General features: G+C 32.9%; 2 protein-coding genes across 2 annotated transcripts; one reads left to right on the top strand and one right to left on the bottom strand.

Annotated features, from left to right (window-relative positions):
• Nucleotides 1-4,595: 4,595 nt before the first annotated feature.
• LOC127736035 (tRNA wybutosine-synthesizing protein 5-like) lies at nt 4,596-12,725 on the top strand. The gene is made up of 7 exons (XM_052246534.1): nt 4,596-5,073; nt 8,478-8,629; nt 8,907-9,076; nt 9,559-9,719; nt 10,400-10,579; nt 11,343-11,454; nt 12,161-12,725. The coding sequence occupies exons 1-7, from the start codon at nt 4,796-4,798 to the stop codon at nt 12,482-12,484; spliced, it is 1,377 nt and encodes a 458-aa protein (XP_052102494.1). The 5' UTR covers nt 4,596-4,795; the 3' UTR covers nt 12,485-12,725.
• A 7,258-nt stretch (nt 12,726-19,983) lies between these two features.
• On the bottom strand, nt 19,984-21,325 carry LOC127736037 (protein lin-31-like). Its single transcript, XM_052246536.1, has one exon. The coding sequence runs from the start codon at nt 21,207-21,209 to the stop codon at nt 20,211-20,213; it is 999 nt and encodes a 332-aa protein (XP_052102496.1). The 5' UTR covers nt 21,210-21,325; the 3' UTR covers nt 19,984-20,210.
• Between the last annotated feature and the right edge of the window lie 242 nt (nt 21,326-21,567).

Genomic DNA, 21,567 nt, shown 5'->3' with positions numbered 1-21,567 from the left:
GTGTTGATGGTTCAAAATCAGAAAAGTTAGGTATAGGTGTAATATATGTAAGCTCACTTTTACATGCTCAAGATGTTAACTTGGCTGAACTCATCAGAAGAAATGTTCTGTTAAAATAATGTTGATTTCATAAGTGAAAATGTAGATATTTATTTTTTTCTGATTCAATGGTGAAGGTTTAATTTTTTTATTGATATTTCTTAATGTAATCATTATGAAGGTGAGGGCACTTTATATTATGTATTTGATTGTATAAGTCAATATAAAAGACTTGCGTACACATTTTAATTATAATGACAAAATGTTTTTAAATGCTTTCTATTAAAAGACAGAAATATATTATTTAAAACACGTGAATATTAATATTTTAGAATTAATTCACAATAAGTAAAAGAAATCTTAAGATGCACGAGTATTTAACTGAGTGAATAATGATAAGATTAAAACATTTATATCTTGATTTGGAATATAATAATCTCTGTTTTGATTCATAATTTGAGTTGTTTTCTGAAGATACAATCCGTAATTCTAGAATATACGCGCCTGTATACACTAGTATAAGAAAGTTTCATTTAAGAACCTTTTAGCGACGAAGTAAAGGATATTTCTGCGATGTTATAACCATATGGTTGTTTAAATATGGTTGACGCAGTTGGGTAAGTGCGTAAGCACATTTGTTTAGAGAAACAAAACATTCTATGTTATTTAGAATCCAAACCTTTTTTTCGCACAGTTAATAAGGCATACGTTGCTAAGCCATGAAAATGGTGTACGTTGTTGGGTAGTGTTAAACACGGTTGTTATTGTAACAATTTTTCTGTAAAAAATAAAACCAACCCTTATTGTGGTATTTTTAAAGAATGGCGGACTTATCTTCAGAAAATAGCGCATAAATGATAAAAAATGATACAATTGTTTTGTTCACTCTAAGGGTTTTAAGTTTTTAAGTATTTCGCGATAGACGAAACATAGGATATATTTTTTTTAATATGTTCAAAGGGATATTTGAACATCATGTATAATCATCAATGAGCAAATCAAATGAATGATTGATAATATAAAAAAAAATCCATAATAAGGGTTAATGAAAATGTTTTTATAATATTGCATTGTAACACGGATTACAATATTAATAGAATAAATAATTTAGAACTTAAATATATGGAAATAAGTATCATATGATTAATCGTTATAAACAATAACGCGATACATCTTCCGACGAATATTAATGTGATGCTGATAGAAAAAAAAAGGAAATTAGCAAGCCAAGAAAAAATGAGAGAAGAGGGTCATAAGGTCATCTATAACTTCCGGTTTAAATGAGATGACAAATGATAATAGTTCTGATAGATATAGTTTAGAAAATAGTCAGAACATGCCTGTTGAAAAAATAAGTATACTAAAGAAAAATAAACGAAAAATTTATGTCTGAAAGAAAGACTAATTAATGTTAAACATTCTCACAATGTTTTGTTTGTTTACGACTAGCACTTTGTAGTCATAGGCTTCTTTATAACTAGTTTGTTTATTTATAAGTATAATTTTTATGTGTATATGAACTATTTTTGTAAATAATATACTTTTGTTTTAATTAATCATATTCATTCTAATTGTCGCTTCAGATGGATCACTGAAAAAATATTGATTGTTTAGAATTCGTATTAATATCAGTCATCTCTTTATCACAGCTTTGTTTATGGAAAAGGAAGGAAAGTGGTGGTTAAATGTCAAACCTTATTTAAAACCTTTTCAGTGTCTGCGAGAGCGAAGTATATATTAAAAGGTTGTTATTTGGGGGGTAAATTGATACACAGTAAAAAAAAATTATTATATAACTTAGTAAAAAAATAAACTTTAATAAAGAAACCATTTCGTGTTTTTTCGAGTTTTTATATTCTAGTTAAGTAAATTACATATTGATAAGTCCATTTACCAAATTAAAGCAATAAGAACTTATTGAGGACGACTTTGAACTATCAAACTTGGTAAATGTATTAATTTATTTTGTTGTTATATTTATAGGTATTTTGTTATATTTATTTTGCAAACATAGTCAAAAATTTAAGTGTAGGTTTTTAGCCAATCGAGAATTATAATTAAGAGGTTCAAATAGTCACTAGATATCTTGGTGGCAATGAAGTGGTGTCAACTAATGTTGAGGGCGATGGTACTGCTTCCAGAGATGTTAAAATAGCTTCTGTACCACTATTAGAACCAGCCACTAAGAACCATTATCCAGTACTCAACTTGTCAAACAATGAGTAGTAGCAATCAAGTTAACTGACCACAAGAATGATGATTGGAAAAGAACACTGGATATTGGCTTCGATTTTTGGACACAACGCAGACGTTTAGATGTAAATAAAACTATACGATCACATAACTTTATATTGGTAGAGGGAATCGTTCTACAACATCACAGGTAGATTTGCCTGAATTGTTTCAGCCGGTGATAACTGAGCAACCTAGTCAGGGACCCTGAATCAACAGGGTAGGTAAGCTAGGTCAGTTAGGAGTTATATAAACTACAGATGGTGGATCACTTGGAGGTCGGAGTATATGAACGACATATGGTGGATCACTTGGAGGTCGGAGTATATCAACGACAGATGGTGGATCGCTTGGAGGTCGGAGTATATCAACGACAGATGGTGGATCATATGGAGTCGGAGTAGTTGCGCATGGAGGTCGGAGTTATCAACGACAGTCGGAGTAATTGCAGTACTTCTGAATGACGGGGATTGGCGTTGCAGACAAACAAACAGATTGTTGGAGTTGACAACGACGTTCGGAGGAGCAGTCCACTGGAGTCGGGGTTATGAAGACGGTCCGCAGTTAATGGTTGCGCCTTTTCGTTGTATTCTGAAGTTCTGATCTTTGATGTTACGAAGAATGTAATGATAGAACTTTTACAACTTAGTTATTCATACAAAGACAGTATGAACTATACATTGCTGGACATTTAGATGTTGTTGAACTGTTGAAATGATTTTGTTTATGAATGTTGTATTTTTAATTTGCAAGCATTCGTATTGTCACCGATTTAAACTAAAATATAAAGTTATATTTCTTAAGAAAGGGAGGAATGTGACAATATGATAGGCTTCAAAATATATATATTTATATATTTATATATTCTTAATATGTTTAATAAAATTGAAAAAATAACACAGGGAAATATCTATCAAGAAAATTATACAAATAAGTTTTAGACAGATTGTTTTAATTTAAGGTTAAAATTACATGTAAATATAAGAACATGTACACATTTAGGCCAAATGCTGACATATTATAATAACAATTAGTTAATGAACTGGACATACGCAAGATTCACAACTATAAATTGTCCAGATTGGTAAAAACATGTCAATTAAAGTCAGCTTGATAGATATTCATCTGTGTATCCTTAGAATGAAAACTATTATTGTCAAAGTAATAGAAAGTTTGATAAACTGTTATATTCAAATGAAATGTATATAAACTATTTGCATGCACTGTTATGGGGGAGACCGTCCTTTATAGACACTGGTCCAGATCGGCTTGAATAAATTGTTGTTCCAAATAACCTTGTGTTGTGTTACACAGGCTCCTGTATAGGACTTTTTTTCAAAAATGTAATGACACAAAAAAGTATGGGTCGCGGACTTACTGCATGGTGTTGCAAAATTAACGATTTTATAACGGTTATACATGGAAAAACCTACTGTGTTAGAATAGAAAGAAACACTTATGGTAGAATTAAAAAAAAATTGATCAAAGCTCTAAATGTGAATATGATTTTTTAATATTAAAATTCGATTTATTAATATTAAAAAATAATTTATAATATTAATAAATGATTTATTGATATTAATAAATAGGGAATAAATTCCACAACGACTTGCCATAAATGAGGGGCCTGATGGGTTATTTTCGTTCTTCGTGATCGGCGCATTTTCGCTATCGTGATCCGTTTTTCTAGATTTATTTTTTTTTATATTTTCGTGATCCGTGATCATGGAAATTTATTTTCTGTGAATCGTGATTGACACAAAAATCAAATCGTGAATCGTGATGAGACCCCCCCCCCCCCCCATCAGGTCCCTCATAAATGTGTGCTTTAGGAAAATAAAAAATAAAATTGGGGTTACGCGATTCGTTAACATTCGGATGTGTAGTTGCACTCACCTTTTATTCAAACAGTTTTTATTTTAGAATTCGGATTCCGGCTGTTTCAGAAACAGGAACCGAAACTATCACATTTGTCTTAAATTTTAAAGGTTTTAAACATTTTGCTTTGGATTTGCAAAAATGTCAAACCCACCATTTATATAAAGTTTCAAAGTTGACATTTGACATCATAGTTTTAAAGAAGGAAAAGTTAAACTGACCACTAAGGATCTAGGATAATGAATTGATTTTGCTGCATATGGATAAAAATACTTCACCTTGTAATTAATATTCATAAATTTATCAGCATATATATACTTATGTATAAACATCCTGTACATTCAAGTTTGTTATTACAATGAAAGACATATAGTTTATTTCAAATATATGATATAATTTATACACGAAACAGAAAAAAAACTAGCATGATACATGACAAAATCATTAACAAACTTGCTGACAAATATGTAAAAACGATAATAATATCATACCGACACGTGTCCAAGTTATATTTTAGTTAAATTTCTAGGTATTGACTATGTCGGAAATAGGAATAATATGCGTTGAAGGGGATTTTTAATATACATTAAATTGTAACAGGATACATATGTAGTCGATTTTACCGGGTTGTTACTAAATTTTCGATATGGTAGTATTCACAGATGGAAAATTCAACTTTGTTTATTCCTTATTATCTTATTTCACGTTCTTTGCTTTAACTGTGTCCGAATATGTACCTGGACATCTTAAGCCTCTTGGTCACCATAGAAAATCTCTTGGAGGAGTTACAATATTGAAGGAATTTCCATCTCCTACAGATTTTTATGAAAATTACATTGCGAAAAGTGAACCGTTTGTTGTAAAAGGTGTTCTAGAAAATGGACAATTTCCAGCATACAAGTTATGGACTGATCAGTATCTAGAGTATGTACTATGTTTATCTGTACTTTGCATATATCATTGGCACTCATACCACATCTTCTTATATCTATATGTGTATATGTACTATGTTTATCTGTACTATGCATATGTTTATATGTACTATGCATATGTGTATATGTACTATGCATATGTTTATAATTATGTACTATGCATATGTGTATATGTACTATGCTTATGTTTTTATGTACTATGCATATAGAAATAAGAAGATGTGGTATGAGTGCCAATGAGACAACTCTCCATCCAAGTCACAATGTGTAAAAAGTTAGCAATTATAGGTCAAAGTACGGCCTTCAACACGGAGCCTTGGCTCACACCGAACAGCAAGCTATAAAGGGTCCCAAAATGACTAGTGTAAAACAATTCAAACAGGAAAACCAACGGTTTAATCTATATAAAAAACGAGAAACGAGAAACACTTATGAACCACATCAACAAACAAAACCACTAAACAACAGGCTCCTGACTTAGGACAGGTGCAAACAAATGCAGCGTTTAAACGTTTTAACAGGCGCCAACCTTCACCCTAACCTGCAACAGTATGTGTATATGTACTATGCATATGTTTATATGTACTATGCATATGTTTATATGTACTATGCATATGTTTATATGTTTATATGTACTATGCATATGTTTACATGTTTATATGTACTATGCATATGTTTATATGTTTATATGTACTATGTTTATCCAATCGATACTTAATAAATAAGTGTATAACAAGCAAAACCTTAAATTAGTCGGATCTGGGTCACATTCAGGGAGTTAGCATGACGCAATTTAATCTTAGTATACCAATGAAAATGAAAAAAACTCTGTAAAATGGTATAAATCAGATACTTTGAATGTATGTTCTATCATATATGTCAAGACAGACAATTTTAGGAATGAAAACAGATAAAAAACATGAACTCTAAACGAAGTGAGATCAGATGCGATGACGGGATTAATATAAAAATAAGGAGATGTGGTATGATTACCAATGAGACAACTATCCACCCAAGTTCAAATGAAGTGGATGTAAACAATTATAGGCAACCGTACGGCCTTCAACAATGAAAAAACACATACCGTATAGTCGGCTATAAAAGGCCCAGACATGAAAAATATGAAGCAATTCAATTGAGAAAACTAACGGCCTAATTTATAACAAAACAACTTACGAAAAACAAATATGACAGACATGAACCAACGACAACCACTGAACTACAGGCTCCTGACTAGGGACAGGAACATAAAGAATGTGGCGGGGTTAAACATGTTTGTGAGCGCTCAATCCTCCCCTAACCTGGGACAGTGGTGTAACAGCACAGCATTAGAACAATCTATAAAAATCAGCTGGAAAAGGCTTAACTCATCAGATCGATACAAAGCAGAAAAACATCAAACAAAAACATTTATCAAATATATCAGTCTTTTAAAAAAGTATTGATTGGTGTGCCTCGGTTAAACTAGTTTAAATCTCAATTCTCCTTTTAATCTTAATCATTGAAATATTTATAATAGGTACATAGAAGAACGTAGAATAAATCTAGGTTAGAAAACACAACAGTAATGCGGATATATATATGTACAACAATAAATTATACGGTATAATTAATGCTGTGGTCTTCTTCGGGGATCTGGATGGGGTTTACAGAATAGAGAATAATGAACAAAAAATATATAGAATAGAGAAAAAGTGGAGAAGACAACAGTATACACATGTTAATGTGGGGCTAAAATATTAAGAATTAAGAATAAAATAGAAGAATTTTTACTGTATAAGTTTTTCATCAAGATGATATCGGTGGAGTCGAATACTCACAAAACTAGTTTAACCCCAGAACTTGTTTATGCTCAAAGTAAGGAATCTTGTTGCGTTTGGCATTGTTCCAGGAATCTTATAGTGACTGGCACAGTTTCAGGAATTTTATAGTGACTGGCACTGTTCCGGGAATCTTACTGTGACTGGCACAGTTCATGAAATCCTATTGTGACTGACACAGTTCCAGGAATCTTATTATGACTGGCACAGTTCCAGAAATCTTGTTATGAATAGCACAGTTCCATGAAAATTATTATGACTGGCACTGTTCCAGGAATTTAGTTTTGACTGGCATTATTCCTTATTGTCCTGGACATGCATGAACTATTTGCCACAGGAAGTTAAGCAAGCAACAATGAATCATTGTTTCCTTACGTTTTGTCTGTTGTATCGGTCCCACCCGTTTAGTCTTAGCAAAGCACAGAAAATTTTATAAATCAAATGCATTTTGCGATAACTAGATAATAATCAAACAAGGCTAGTGAATATCCAAAATGTCATATTTTTCTGTGTCCATCTTTTTCTAGCACAATTCTTTAGTGTTACTCATCGAGCGTTGGGCAAAGAAGGAACGATCTTGGATGAAAATCAAAAATGCTACTTTTATCAGAAACTTCCAGAACAATGCAGAATATTCTATTAAATTTCTAAAAACTGAAATCATTATCAACAGAAAGATTTGTCATGTCTGTTGCTTCAAACCAATCTTCCAAAATTACCTGGTGTCATTGTGTTGGCTATTTCTAAATCGATAGAGTCTTAATTATAATATATTTCAGTGTTAAACCTTACTACTTACCCTTTCCGGAGCACACGAGTTCAAGCCTAGTACGGCGGAGAATGCCGAAAATCCATTTAACCGAGGTATAATCTGTATCTAATAACTAAAATATCAATGAAGGTACAGGACAAATACAAATACAAAGACTTCCAAAGAACATGGGATTACTTGATATAGGCTCCTGTTAGCGTTTCACATATCACAAAGCCGCCATGCAAAGGGGATGTCGATGCACTGACAACAAGGCCTATGAGCCCATATCCCCTGTGAAGCCCGAATAACAATTATATTATACTGGAGTGTCCTGATTTTAACATTAATTACCATTCTGATCTCCGCTTTTGTTTACAGGGTATATGTGCTCATGTACCCTGTCAAGGTAACCAATCAAATTGCACAACTAGTCGGGATAGTTCACTCCAGTCTATAATGCTATACTTAAAGGGTTGTTTTGTGTTGCCATTGACCTATATACACCACACCATCTTTTATTCGTAGCAATTTAACATTATGGATAAAATTTCAAAAATTCTCTAAAACATCTGACATCTAAACCATTTATCCACCAAATAGACAATATATATTACATAAAGAGACTCTTGGTGTCTTCTTACTCATATCCATACGATAGTACAATAAAAGTCGTTAATATATATGCTGCCCCTCGATCCTTATTTTCCACGTCCATGCCCACAGCGCCAATGGTTGACATGGTTATGCACTGGCCGGCTGCAATACAGTTAGTTAAATAAATCGCAATTACGATTTCAAGGTACATGATCTATCGTATTGTAGGGAAAAATATGGAAGAATTTATGTGGACGTGGAAGGAGGCAAGAAAGAAGACCGTAACGCACAGGCTTACGCAATGCCGATGTCAAAGTTCCTTCAGATATACAACCAATCAAATGTCTACATGGTTTATGACGTTGCAAAAGAAATGAAAGGTAATTTGCCCCGTTTTTTGTAAGAATCTACATATATTGTGATATATTATGGAAATATTTTCCCTCTAGTCGGACTAAAACAGGTAATCCATCATGACTGCCAGTACAAAAGTCCTTGAACACAACATACCTACATATTTGGTTCTTATATTAAAATGCAAATGCAGGCTATATAAAAATTATCTAATACCTTTTTACAAAAATTCTTATTCTCCTATGTAACAACGTAAAATATGTACCATTGTATCACATTTGAACATTGTCTACCTTCTTGCAGCTGATATTACAATACCAATATCTCTGCAATGTGGAGGTTTAGAAAAGGCTATAAAATCAGTTATAATGTGGTTCAGTAGCGGTGGGACAAGGTCTGTTCTCCATAATGACGGACTTGACAATATCAACTGTTTACTGGATGGAAACAAAGACTTGATCATGTTTCATAAGGTATTAACAGATAGAAATATTTATGTTTCATAAAAACAAATTTTAACATAATTCACCAAATTCACCAAAGACCAATGTTTGCGAAGATTTTGTGTCAGTCGTGCTATTTCTGGTTCTCCAAACATACGTTTGTGCAATATTTACGATTTAACAAATTGCCATGTTTCAACTAACGTATTTCTGTCATGTTTTTTTTTCTTTTACAAAAAGTTATTGACTTGTTTGATTTGACATTTATAACATTGAACATGATGTATTTTTCATGTCTGCACATGTAATTGCATGGTATTTTGTACCATTATTGTATTACAGTATGATGTTTTTATCAACTGGATGATCTGTCCGTTTATTTGGTGAATTTGTTTTGTTTTGATGTCTTCCATGGTCTCTTATTTACTTGCTCGATCTTTTAGTGTTCCTCTTGATTACTGAATTCTGACATTGTTAAATCTGATTCGTTAACGTCTAGATGTATTTTTTAGAAATACAAACCTGAGATTGAAGCGGATCATTTCATGCAGTATGGTTCCTATAGTAAAGTTGATGTTGAAGCTGTGGATATGGAGAAATTTCCCAAACTACGTGACTTACCATGGTATATGGCAAACATTACCAAAGGAGATTGTCTATTTATACCCTATCAGTTCGTATCCATAGTAACAAGTAGTTTAAAACTGTCCATATTATCTGTTGCTTTTTATATATTTTAAAACCAAATTTAGAACTACTAGCATTCAGGGGCAAATCCTTGCAAATGTTGTCCTCCCCTTTATGACCCAAAATTGTTTAGTTCATTTTTTTCATTTTGACTGTCCATTTCGTTAAGGCAATACCGGTACTTTTTGGCTACCATCCAGACCTCCGCCTTTTAAAATCCTTGTTCTGCAGCTGACGTGGGCAAAGGCGTTTCAATAAAATGGTAAAAAATATTGGGTGTAAAATATCTTTATCTTATTTCTGTGTTCTGTTTATTTATATATATATTCTTTATTGGAAAAAGTAATAACAAAACTAAAGATTGAGCAAAACGAACCTCACCAAAAAAACCGGGGGTGAACTCTGCTTCAGAAGTTAATCATGTGCGCCAACTGCAATATTTAAAAAATTACAACAGACAAATAATGAGGAGTCTTAGAACACACCTTCCAGTTATGCTTTTAACAAAATTCTGTTCCTGAGGGTAAACGAAACGTTTTATCATGAAAATGGCTCCATGTACAAAACGTCAGCTGAATCTTGTAGTTTGAATTTGCACATGCGCATTACTAAACAATGTATAACTAATCCCATAAACTCAAATAAATAAAAAATGATTACTTTTAGATGGTACCATCAAGTGTATTCTCATTCTGGGCGTAATTTGGCTGTTAACATTTGGTCTAACCATCTTCGTTGGTTTGACAAAACAGCATGCAAAGAAAGTGAAGACAAACTTAAGCCAAAATCACTGAAGAATATAGAGTTAAAGAATGAAGAAGAATTCTCTCTAGATGATGAAGTACGGTAAGACAACTGATTGACACTATTTTTATTTAATTCTTATAACATTCTTATTCTAGATGTAAAGAAAACGTTGTAAATAATATATTATAGGTTTTTTCACTGATTTTTTTTTCTTCAAAACAGCAACGTACGGAGATAAAAAGAATAAAGCTAAATAATTATATTTTATTAAGTTTGATTTAACTTCGAAATTAGAAACTATTATTGGCAAGAACAGCTGCCAACTTGAAGTTACAACAAAATCTAGAGACCAAAATTGTGACATACATTCTTATAATTTAACAAATGGAATGCATCTAGCATATATAAGCTTCTGTTCTAAATAAGAATATTACTGGCGTGTTTAATTTTCGTCCAACTGACATATGTAATATACTCTTATTTTATGGGAAAAGTAAGAAGCTCATGCTTCAAATACATTGAGATGTGATTTTGTAAAGTTCAGTACTTTTTATATACCAAAATCGTGTAATTTGAGATACTTGTGCTTATTGCAATTTGATAGCATCACATACAATCTAGTTAAAATATAAATCTCTGATTTCGTGTACGCGAGTTCCGATATATCTGAATTTTAATCAGGTTGTATCACTTAAGCCTCAATGGCCTACATTTCATATACTTTAAACTTCAATAGATATATATATACAAATTTGAACGATACCACATCCAAATCGTGGAATACCATACAATACTATCAATAAGTGATGATTAAAGGTAAGAAAATGCACTTTTATTTAACAAACTTGTATTCCTTTTTCAGAGATATGTTTCTGGATGCATTGGATGATCTAAAAACTGTCAATTTTGAAGACTTTGCAGTTAGAATCAGAAAGATTGCTGTAAAGGAAGTACCAGATGATGCTCTAATTAAGGTTAGAATACCCATAGAACTAACATATATTGCACTTAATAAATACATTTTTATCGTTGAGGAATTTTAGGTGAAGTTTAAACATCTAACATGATTTCATTGATAGAGGGTTGATGCTTCAAATGAAGCTATTGCACCAAGGGATCCGATTTGAAAAGTTGATGTCATCCCTTCGAAAGTTCTACGGTCGACTGTTATGGGTTATCTGTGTCACAGGTTACAATGGCTATGTTCCAATATATGGATATTTGCACATCACCTTTCGAAAACAATTTAGATACTCATAAAACGGTTAGTGATACGCCCATTCCATGCATTAAAAACAAACTTCAAGGTATCGCAAAGCGTTTTGTGTTCGTACCGGCCGACAAAGCAGCCAACAATGCGGTATCTTTAAGACTTTTTTAAATTAAAAAAAAAACACACACACAAAATGCAAAAATTAACGCATGCAAATCGAAAGTATTCACTTAACTGTTAAAACCCATAGTTCATTGTAAGATTCTGTAGGTCCATTTAGCGCTTTTATATTCTCAGTCAAATTTCATATTCCGCTTCGACTAACCAGATGTCTGCCACTTTTTCAGCGTTTTCGACGAATTGACAAATAAAAAGTAAAGCCATGAAAGACGCGCATGTCTCTTTCTGTAGTTTTTATATTTATCTTTTTGGGATGTATAAGTCAATAATGTCTTTCTTAATTTCAGATGTTTGATATAATCGACAATGATAAGAATGGCATTTTAACGATGGATGAATTTCACACCTGTGATTTTTCTGAAATGTTTGAACAAATACCAGATTTTGAATCCTTTTTTACGAACAATGATCAAGATGCTCTCGACGGAAAAAATGATCAAGAGCTGCCTGGCAACGATTATTACAATCAACAACCAATGCTGGTAGAGATGGAAGATGACGTCAGTTTCCTTTTAAATCCTAAAAAGCCACAAGAAATAACATTAAATGACGAAAATATCCAGGAAGAAACAAATGATCAAATAAGAAATACGGGTAAAGAAGAACTATAACTGAAAGACAGCTTCTAACTATTTGATTTTATGAATTAATCCATTTTTCTTTTCAAGTTATAAAAGTCGCTGAAGCAAGACTTACGCTGCCCACGGCATAAACATGTACAATTGTCAAAGTTTGTGATTGGGTCACAAAGGCGAGACATATATATATCCATGCATGTGCAAACAGTTTATTCAATAACAAATAAATGTATTCCTATCCTCACTTATTAAATTAAATCGTAATCTTTTAGAATGTTTAATCAGTTTATGCAGTATTTTTTCGCTGACCTTATGAGTGTCTTTGTTATCATGCAATATCTTTGATTGTTAAAACTAAATGGAAGTATAAAAAATGTCGTAAAACTGGATTTAACGACTGAAATCCGGGTTTTGATGGGTAGTATGGCGGGCGGACGGGTGGCTATGGTGTTACTGGTATCAAATGGAGGTCAATTTCAATATTTGCGATTTTCGCTTTTCTCGTTCAGAAGTTATGATCCATGATTGATTGGAAAATGGCATTTTATGTCGATTCCATATGATTACTTGAGAACGCTTAAACCAAATCCTCTTTTAATTTTAATCTGGTTTTTTTCACATGACAGTCACAAAATGGAGGTCAAGATTGATTTTGACGATTTTCGCTTTTGTCGTTATTGCCCTTTATTGTTGTCATTATTAATGCAATAAAGGGCAATAACGACAAAAGCGAAAATCATCAAAATCAATCTTTTAGAATGTTTAATCTGTTTATGCAGTATTTTTTTGCTGACCTTATGAGTGTCTTAGTTAAATGGATAAATGGAAGAAAACCCCGGTTGCTTTCTTTTTAACAGCATCTTTTTAACATTTATTGTGTTGATCGGATAAGGTAAGATTGGTAATTTTTCTATTCGGTCATAACCATTTTCATCAACTTTATGTGCTTTTGAAGTGTGAGACATTGGATGAGAATATCTAGCATGCATTATGTCCTAGTTTCGAGCTACTTAATATAACACGAAATATAGATCCCAAAACCTTTTGAACTTTAAAGTCATTAATTTGATCTTCTATGTTTTCAGAATTCTCAAAAATTATCTGTGAAACTGAAACAGATTTTTTTTTTGGGGGAAAAGGGGGGGGGGGGGTCTCTGTCAAATAGTTAACATACAAATATAATACCGACTTCAATCCTCACAAAACTTATTTCTCTACTAATCTTCATCAAGAACCCTAGAGATCAAAAGTTTGACAATAAAATACATAAAGGCATCAAAATACAGACCAGTTTACTTTTTAGATGGTTTAAGGCCGCATATAAGGCTTACCTTTTTTGGTTTGCAAATAGTTCTACTTCATCTTTGCTTTATAAATCAGTTAAGTTGCTTCGGTTGCAGTTAATATAGTTATCTGTTGTTTTAATGGCTACCAATGCCACGTATCGGTAGAAGTGCTTTGTCAGTGATCTGTTTGATCAGATGCATTTCTTATATTAAAAAAAAGTACAAGTCCATGGATATTGTAATGCTTTGCCTATTAGTAAGTGAATAAAGGTCTTTAAGCATCAGACAAAGTTTTTTTAGCTGGGTTGTTTTTGGTACTAACATTTTATATCTGTCCTTTTTATATTTTTCCGTATTCAATGTTTCTATGATCATCTGAACCAACGGTTAGATTCTATATCATTGAACCGTCTAAACTTTTGTCTTTGGACATTTTTTATTTCTCAATAGCGGTTTAAACTATTTACCGTAAATAAGGTCTATTATTCAAAAATTATAAATGTATATTTTGAACTTTTAAACGCATGTTTGTAATGAATAAAAGCATTAAAGACATCTTTATGGCTAAAATACATGCACAAATGAATATATATATCATTGCTGGATATTGGATAAGATACATTAAAGAAAAAAGTTATTCAGTTATGGCTATTTCTAACAAGATAATCAATAGAAATGCCTATAATATCGACACGTATTATATATATATATATATTGTTTTCAATTTAGACTTATATATATATATATATATATATTATCAAATTAAAAGTAGTTTCCTGTTAATAGATATATAGAAGTTGTTTAAGTGTTTTACCTACGTCCTAGCAGTATTCTTGATTCAGATTACTAAAACTTATATATTTCATTTTTTGTTTCTATGTTGCACAATTAAACAACATTCATTTTTTGGGCACGATTAATAAAGCTTCTTAAATTGGTGTCCAGGTAACAATTACGTAACATGCGAAATATTGCCGAATTTAAGGACGATAGAACATAATATTGCAAGGGTATCTCGGGTTTTTAAATTGATCCTAGTACCTCCAAATTAGAAATTTGACTCTCCTGGTTATTTGGATGTATAAATACGCAGTCACGTCCGAAAAAAATTGCAATTTGAAATATTCGGCTTTGAGCGTTCCTGGTGGAGGTAAATCGAGAAGAGTGTTTCGGACGCATGACAATTATAAAGTGTTATTTTCATTTTTACAGCACTGGGTCAATATTCTTGCTGGTGGACTTTCAGTCCCCGAGGGTATCATCAGCTCAGTAGTCACTTTGGTACTGATATGGTTTATAACAGAACTTCCCAAAATTGTCCGTTTATAATTTTAGAAATTATTAAGAAACTAAGGTTTCAAATCCCTTAGGCAAAGTTGACCTTAGATGGATTTGTCTATTATTTTAGGTCCTTTTTGGTCATATAGCTCTACAAATGTTTCGGTTCTTATACATCCTTTGCGTTCAAATATTCGGATTTGAGCATTCCTGATGATGTTAAAGCCAGAAAAGCGCATCGGACGCATGAAATTTATATAGAGTTGTTTTCATTTTTCTGTTGCACTAAATTCGAAGTCTCGTATAGTTAAAGAGCCACACTTCCAGTGCCTTGAAGACCCTTGCAATAACTTGTGAGTGATCCGTAGATGGCCTGTTTCTGATAAAATTTATGTCTACCATGTATCCAACATGCATGTACATGTACTTTCATATTTTCAGTGGCAGTGTTATTACCCTGCCCTTTTTCCACGTCGGCCCACTTTGCGAAGACTACCTATCAGATTAATTGTTTTAATTTGTTCTCTGTCTGAATATGCATGACATACTTGCGACTGGATTTTAAGCAGACAACAATCAACCAGAGAATGGACACGAAAACATTTGAAGCAAGTTAACAAAAGTTTAACTTGTAAGAAAAAAAAGATATATAAGAAATAAATGGAACTTTTAAAGCTTATTATGATACCTCAAGTTTTAATAATATATTTTCTTATACATTTGTAAAATTACTGATAAATAAAGGACTGCAGAAAAAGGCTTTTGTTAATAGGCAAGCATACACAATGGTAGTCTATAATATATGTTTATTGTTGTTATATTCAAACACAAATTTCTCTGAAACTGACATTATCAAGATGTATGATTTCTTGATTGACAACATATTTGTTACGTTTGGAGGACTTTTTTTTTTCAACAAACAATCGACATGCCCATGGGAACCAACTGTGCTCCTCTACTTACCGACTTGTTCCTGTATTCATATGAGGCTGACTTCATACAGGAACTTCTTATGAAGAAAGAAATGAAGTTAGCAGTATCCTTTAACTTCACTTTCTGATCTAAAGATGATGCTCTCTTACTAAATAATTCAAACTCTGGTGACTATATGCTGAACGCATCTATCCCATCGAACTTGAGATAAAGGATACAACAGATACAGTTAAGTCTGTCTCAAATCTTGACTTACATCTAGAATTTGACAATGAGGGTCGATTGAATCAAAACTTTACGATAAAAGAGATGATTTCAGCTTTCCAATTGTGAACTTTTCATTTCTAAGTAGGAACATTCCAGCAGCGCCTGCATACGAATTATATATCTCCCAGTTGATACGATATTCCAGGGCTTGTATTTCCTATCATGATTTCCTTGATATAGGGTTGCTGCTCACAAGGAAGCTATTAAACCAAGAGTTCCAAGTGGTGAGGTTGAAATCATCCCTTCGTTAATTTTATGGACACCATCATGAGTCGGTTGACCGTTATGGAATATATGTTTCACAGATGACAACGGATATGTTCCAACTTTGTCGTAACTACAATGCCGTCCCCTTTTCCCCGAGTGAGACCTACCGAATTAGACTTATCACCGGGTTTGTACTAACATGAGCAACACAAGTGGTGCCACATGTGCAGCAGGATACCCTTCCAGAGAACCTGAGATTACCTCAAGTTTTTGGTGGGGTTCATGTTGCTCAGTCTTTAGTTTTCTATGTTGTGTTTTGTGTACTGTTGTTTGTCTGTTTGTCTGTTTGTCTTTTTCTTTTTTAGCCATGGCGTTGTCAGTTTATTTTCGACATGTGAGTTTGAATATCCCTTTGGCAGCTTTCGCCTCTCTTTTATACACATATGCACGGTTCTACAATCTGTCGATACCTATAGTTTGGCATTACAAAAGGTCATGTTTTTTCGGACTTTTAATGACGTCTTTACACTAAATCCATTGGATGTCGGATATGTACTGATTAATATTTTAGTCATGATTTTTATTAGTTGTTATTGGCTTTAGGCTCCATGTTGAAGACCGTACTCTGACCTATAATGGTTTACTTTTATAAATTTTGACTTGGATGGAGAGTTGTCTCATTGGCACTCATACCACATCTTCTTATATCTATTTGAACTAGCTGCTGTTGTCAGTAACTGCGAGTACTCTCATATCTGTACTTTGTATAATTTTTTGCTGTGAAGGATGTATGAATTTCCTGCCACGTCCGATCTAATGAGCTAAGCCTTTCAACTGATTTTCCTAGGTTGTTCTTATGTCGAACTGTTACACCACTGTGCCAGGTTTTTTTTTTGGGGGGGGGGGGGGTGGCGACAGCAAACATGTTTAACCCCACCACATTCTGCACATTCTGTATGTGTCTTTCCCAAGTCAGGAGCCTGTAACTCAGTGGTTGTCGTTTGTTGTTGTATATCATATTTGTTTTTCGTTTATAGTTTTGTACATAAATCACGCCGTTAGTTTTCTCGTTTGAATTGTTTTACATCTGCATGACATTTCTGGGTCATTTAAAGCTTGCTATGCGGTGTGGGTATTGTTCAGTGTTGAAGGTCGTACGGTTACCTATATTTGTTAACTACTACGTCATTTGGTCTCTGGTGGAGAGTTGTCTCGTTGGCAATCATACTACATCTTCGTATTCTTATATTAGCTGAAATTTGGCTTTGATTAAGATCTCAGTAACTGTAAATATACTCTTATCGGTCGATACTTTGTGCTTAATACCAGTATGAGTCAACCTCCTTTTTCAACTTATTTTACAGTTTGTTCGAATATCGTGCTGTTGCACCATTTCCCCAGGGTTTGGGAGATTTAGCGCTAACAAACATGAGTAACTGAGCAATATCATTCATGTGCCTTTTATAGCTTACAAGAGGTTTTGGTTTTTTATTGTTGAAACTGTACGCTGACCTGTAGCTGTTTAATAGTCATTTGCCATTTGGTCTTTTGATGGAAAGTCGTATCATCGGCTATCTCGTTATTTTTATACATAAGGGAGCTACCATTTGATTTTTATGGGGGGGGGGGGGGGGGCTAGGATGAAATTTGAAAAAAAGGCAGGACAGGAGTTTTGAGTAAAAAAAAAGGGAGGATGAGACACTTTGCCAAAAAAAAAAGGCAGGATGACAATTTATGTAAAAAAAGTCAGGATAAACTAATAAAAAAAAGGCAAGACCGAATAGAGTGAAATATAAAAAGCCAGGACGGAGATTACAACTAAAAAAAAAATGCAGGACAAAATTTCCCCCCCCCCCCCCCCCCATAAAAATCAAATGGTAGCTCCCTATCGGCAAGTTGCATGAAACCAGTTTTCTGAATTTGACTCTCTTTTTCAGTTATTCTATGCGCAATTATGTAGGACATATACACGTTCTATATAATGTAGAAAACTTCGAAATAACTTTTTTTCTGTAACACTAATAAAGTCGAGAAAACATAAATACAACAAATACGTATAAAAAACATGCGAGGTACACGTCAAACAGTCAACATGCTGGTTTCAAGGAAGTCAATCAATCAATTTTTGTTTATCAACTTATTATGAAGTTAGATGGATCGTCAAGCTAACAAAGAGAACTTTTTTTCATGAACAGAACCCTTTATTGGTCTATCCCTGACAACGGTGTATATTGTTATTTTATTTTCCAATACTTGATACTCTATACTCTAAACCGGAATTTGCTTGTATTTGCGCTATGCTCAACGAACAAAGCGTAGTAGTCAGCCGAAAACCAGTTTTACTCTATATACTTTGTAGCTACTACTGCTCCTGGTTAGTACCAGAGGTAATCGTCCTCCCAGTTTGTCAGTTTTGATCGGATACATTTTCATAGAAACTCACCGTTTTGGTGGCTTTCTATTTTGTTTTTGTTTAATTGGTGGTACTTTTTCGTTTTGAGTGGGGTAAAAGACAAAAGGAAAACGGAATGAAAGGGAAAGAAGCGAAGAAAACAATTAAGAAGGAAAAATAAATTACAACAAAAAACAAAAATAAAAATGGTAACTTTATAATAGCTGGACTCTTAACAAAATAAAAATGGTAACTTTATAATAGCTGGACTCTTAACAAAATAAAAATGGTCAAATTTTAAAACTTTAATAAATTTACCATTTTAATTTTTATTTTTTGTTGTAATTTACTTTGTTTTATTGTTTTTCTTCTCTTTTCTCTTTTATATATATATTTAGTTTTCCTTTAGTCTTTCTTTTTATACTCCAGCTTTTATAAATTAACCATTTTATCTTTTATTTATTATATGTAATATTCTTTTCTTTTTTTATTGTTTTTCTTTGCTCTTTTCCCTTTTATTTAGTTTTCCTTTTGTCTTTTTTTTTTAAAGTCCATCTATTATAAATTCACCATTTTTATTTTGGTTTTTTTTGGAAATTATTTTCCTTTTAAATGTTTTTCTACATTTAGTGTATTTAGTGTTCCTTTTTTCGGGTTCTTGTGAAAATGTGTTAATTATTTGGTAACGTTATCCTGTTCAGTACTTTTACTTTTTGTGTATTGGAATAGCAAAAGGTCACACCATTTTGGACCAAATAATGAAACAAAACAAAATCTATCAAACCAGTAATTCTTCTGGAAATCGGAACAGATATGTTATATAACCATCAGCAACTATAATTTGAAAGTCCCTAGTCAAATTGGATGTTTTGCAGTGTATAAAGAGATCATAATGATTCCGAGGACCAACAAACAACAAATGGTAATGTAGCAGAATGAGATCCAATACCATACTCGGGAAATAATTTTAGAAATTTTCTTAAGTATAGATACATGTTCACTTGTAACATATTACACTTTTTGTGAATTATTCAAAATCTTAATCATCTTGAATACACTATAATAAGTTGTGCCTAAAGTATTCATTTGTTTTTGTATCATTCCATGTATCTACACTCGAGACAATTTTCGGTCAGTCTGTGTATTTTTAAATATATACAAAAAGGAAATACTTAGAAAATACCATTTATTAACATTGCAGCGAATTTTCACGCCATTTATGCTATTTTACAATATATATTTACAAATAAAACTTTCAACAAAAATAATTAACATTTAGCACATAAAAAATAAATATCAAACAATATAAATACGCGAAAAAAGTTCTTGCAAAGATTTACCTGGAGTTCTGAGACAGTTTGATAAACACGCGATTAGTAACAAAGTTATTGTCCTATTATGTTGCTTGAAGCCTTAACTGTCCTGGATATTGCGGTGCACAGTAAGGATTCTGCTGCAGTGATGAATAGTTCGGCAAATTGTTGGTAAAACTACTTGTTAATGCATTGTTCGATGGTGGTACGGAATGAACGTTTGTACCAGACAGATATCCTCCTCCTAAAGAACCAGTCAGTGAGGAACCAAATGAAGAACCAAAAGAATTGGTGATGTTACCGGTGTTGTAGTAAGATGAATAGGCGGACGTTGATGGGGCATTCCAAGCTTCGGATTTCGGAGGAAGTCCATACTGCTGTGTTTGATGAAGGCCCTGTGGAAATGATGGCAATGCTGGTAATGGATATGGTTTGTATCCTGATGGTGGTCCACCATAAAGATTAAAATGTCCATATGAACTCACGTGTTGAATATGTGCCTGTTCTTCTTGTTGTTGTCTTTTTAGTTTAAATCGTTTGGCTCTTCTCAAGAAGCTCCCATTTCCAAACATGTCTCCGCATCCGGGATGTAAGGCCCAATAATTTCCTTTTCCAGGGCGCCCTGGTGCACGGGGAATTTTCAAAAAACAATCATTCAAAGATAAATTATGACGTATCGAATTCTGCCATCTTTGCTGGTTTTCTTTGAAGTACGGAAAGCGGTTCATAATGAAGCTGTAGATTTCGTTCAACGTCATCATTCCAGAAGTCGAACTTTCTATTGCCATGGTGATCAAAGCGATGTATGAATACGGTGGTTTAACATCAGCAAATCGTCTCTTATGTTGCGACATGGTTGAAGTTCCTGAAAATTGTCCATTATTTTCATCATCCTCTTCATCTGAAGAATTCATTGGAGAAGAGTCATTCTTTTGTTGATAAATATCCTCACTGCTTGTATCACAACTTCTCTCTGGAACCTCTGGTCGGGATGTTGAATGCAAGAAGCTGGAATCAGATAACATGCACGCAGGGTTTTCATCATTCATGTCGAATTTTCTATGTAGATTTTCCATAACCATTCTGCACTATAAAATTTTACTAGTTGCACTTCAAAAACGTAACTTCAATATTTTTTCAAATGTTCAAATATGTTTGTTCAACTCAAATCACTGAATTATAACAATAATGTTGTTTGGATAAGTAAAACTTTCGCTACTGAAAAAATATTTGGAAGAAGTTGTTTTAAGCTCGTGGGACAGTGGTCATCTGAATTTTGATTGGCCGACGAGTTCGTTTCTGACTTTTTACAATTTCAATTGACTTGTAGATATTCTTTTGAATTTTTTAATTACCTAATAATAGAGTTCATGAAGAGTAGCCAGTGGTCATTTGATTGACTAATTTAATCCCGCCCCTTTCTACACAACAATTGTTATG

Source organism: Mytilus californianus, unplaced genomic scaffold, assembly GCF_021869535.1.
Source record: "Mytilus californianus isolate M0D057914Y unplaced genomic scaffold, xbMytCali1.0.p SCAF_3, whole genome shotgun sequence".
NCBI classification, from domain to species: Eukaryota; Metazoa; Mollusca; class Bivalvia; order Mytilida; family Mytilidae; genus Mytilus; species Mytilus californianus.
This window is presented reverse-complemented; position numbering and strand designations above follow the sequence as displayed.

Bases quoted from the DNA above. Each gene is read 5' to 3' on its own strand.
- LOC127736035 (XM_052246534.1), top strand. From the start codon at position 4,796: ATGGTAGTATTCACAGATGGAAAATTCAACTTTGTTTATTCCTTATTA. The intron at 9,720-10,399 runs GTTCGTATCCAT...GATTACTTTTAG, and splicing joins TGTCTATTTATACCCTATCA to ATGGTACCATCAAGTGTATT. The intron at 11,455-12,160 runs GTTAGAATACCC...TCTTAATTTCAG, and splicing joins CAGATGATGCTCTAATTAAG to ATGTTTGATATAATCGACAA.
- LOC127736037 (XM_052246536.1), bottom strand. From the start codon at position 21,209: ATGGTTATGGAAAATCTACATAGAAAATTCGACATGAATGATGAAAAC.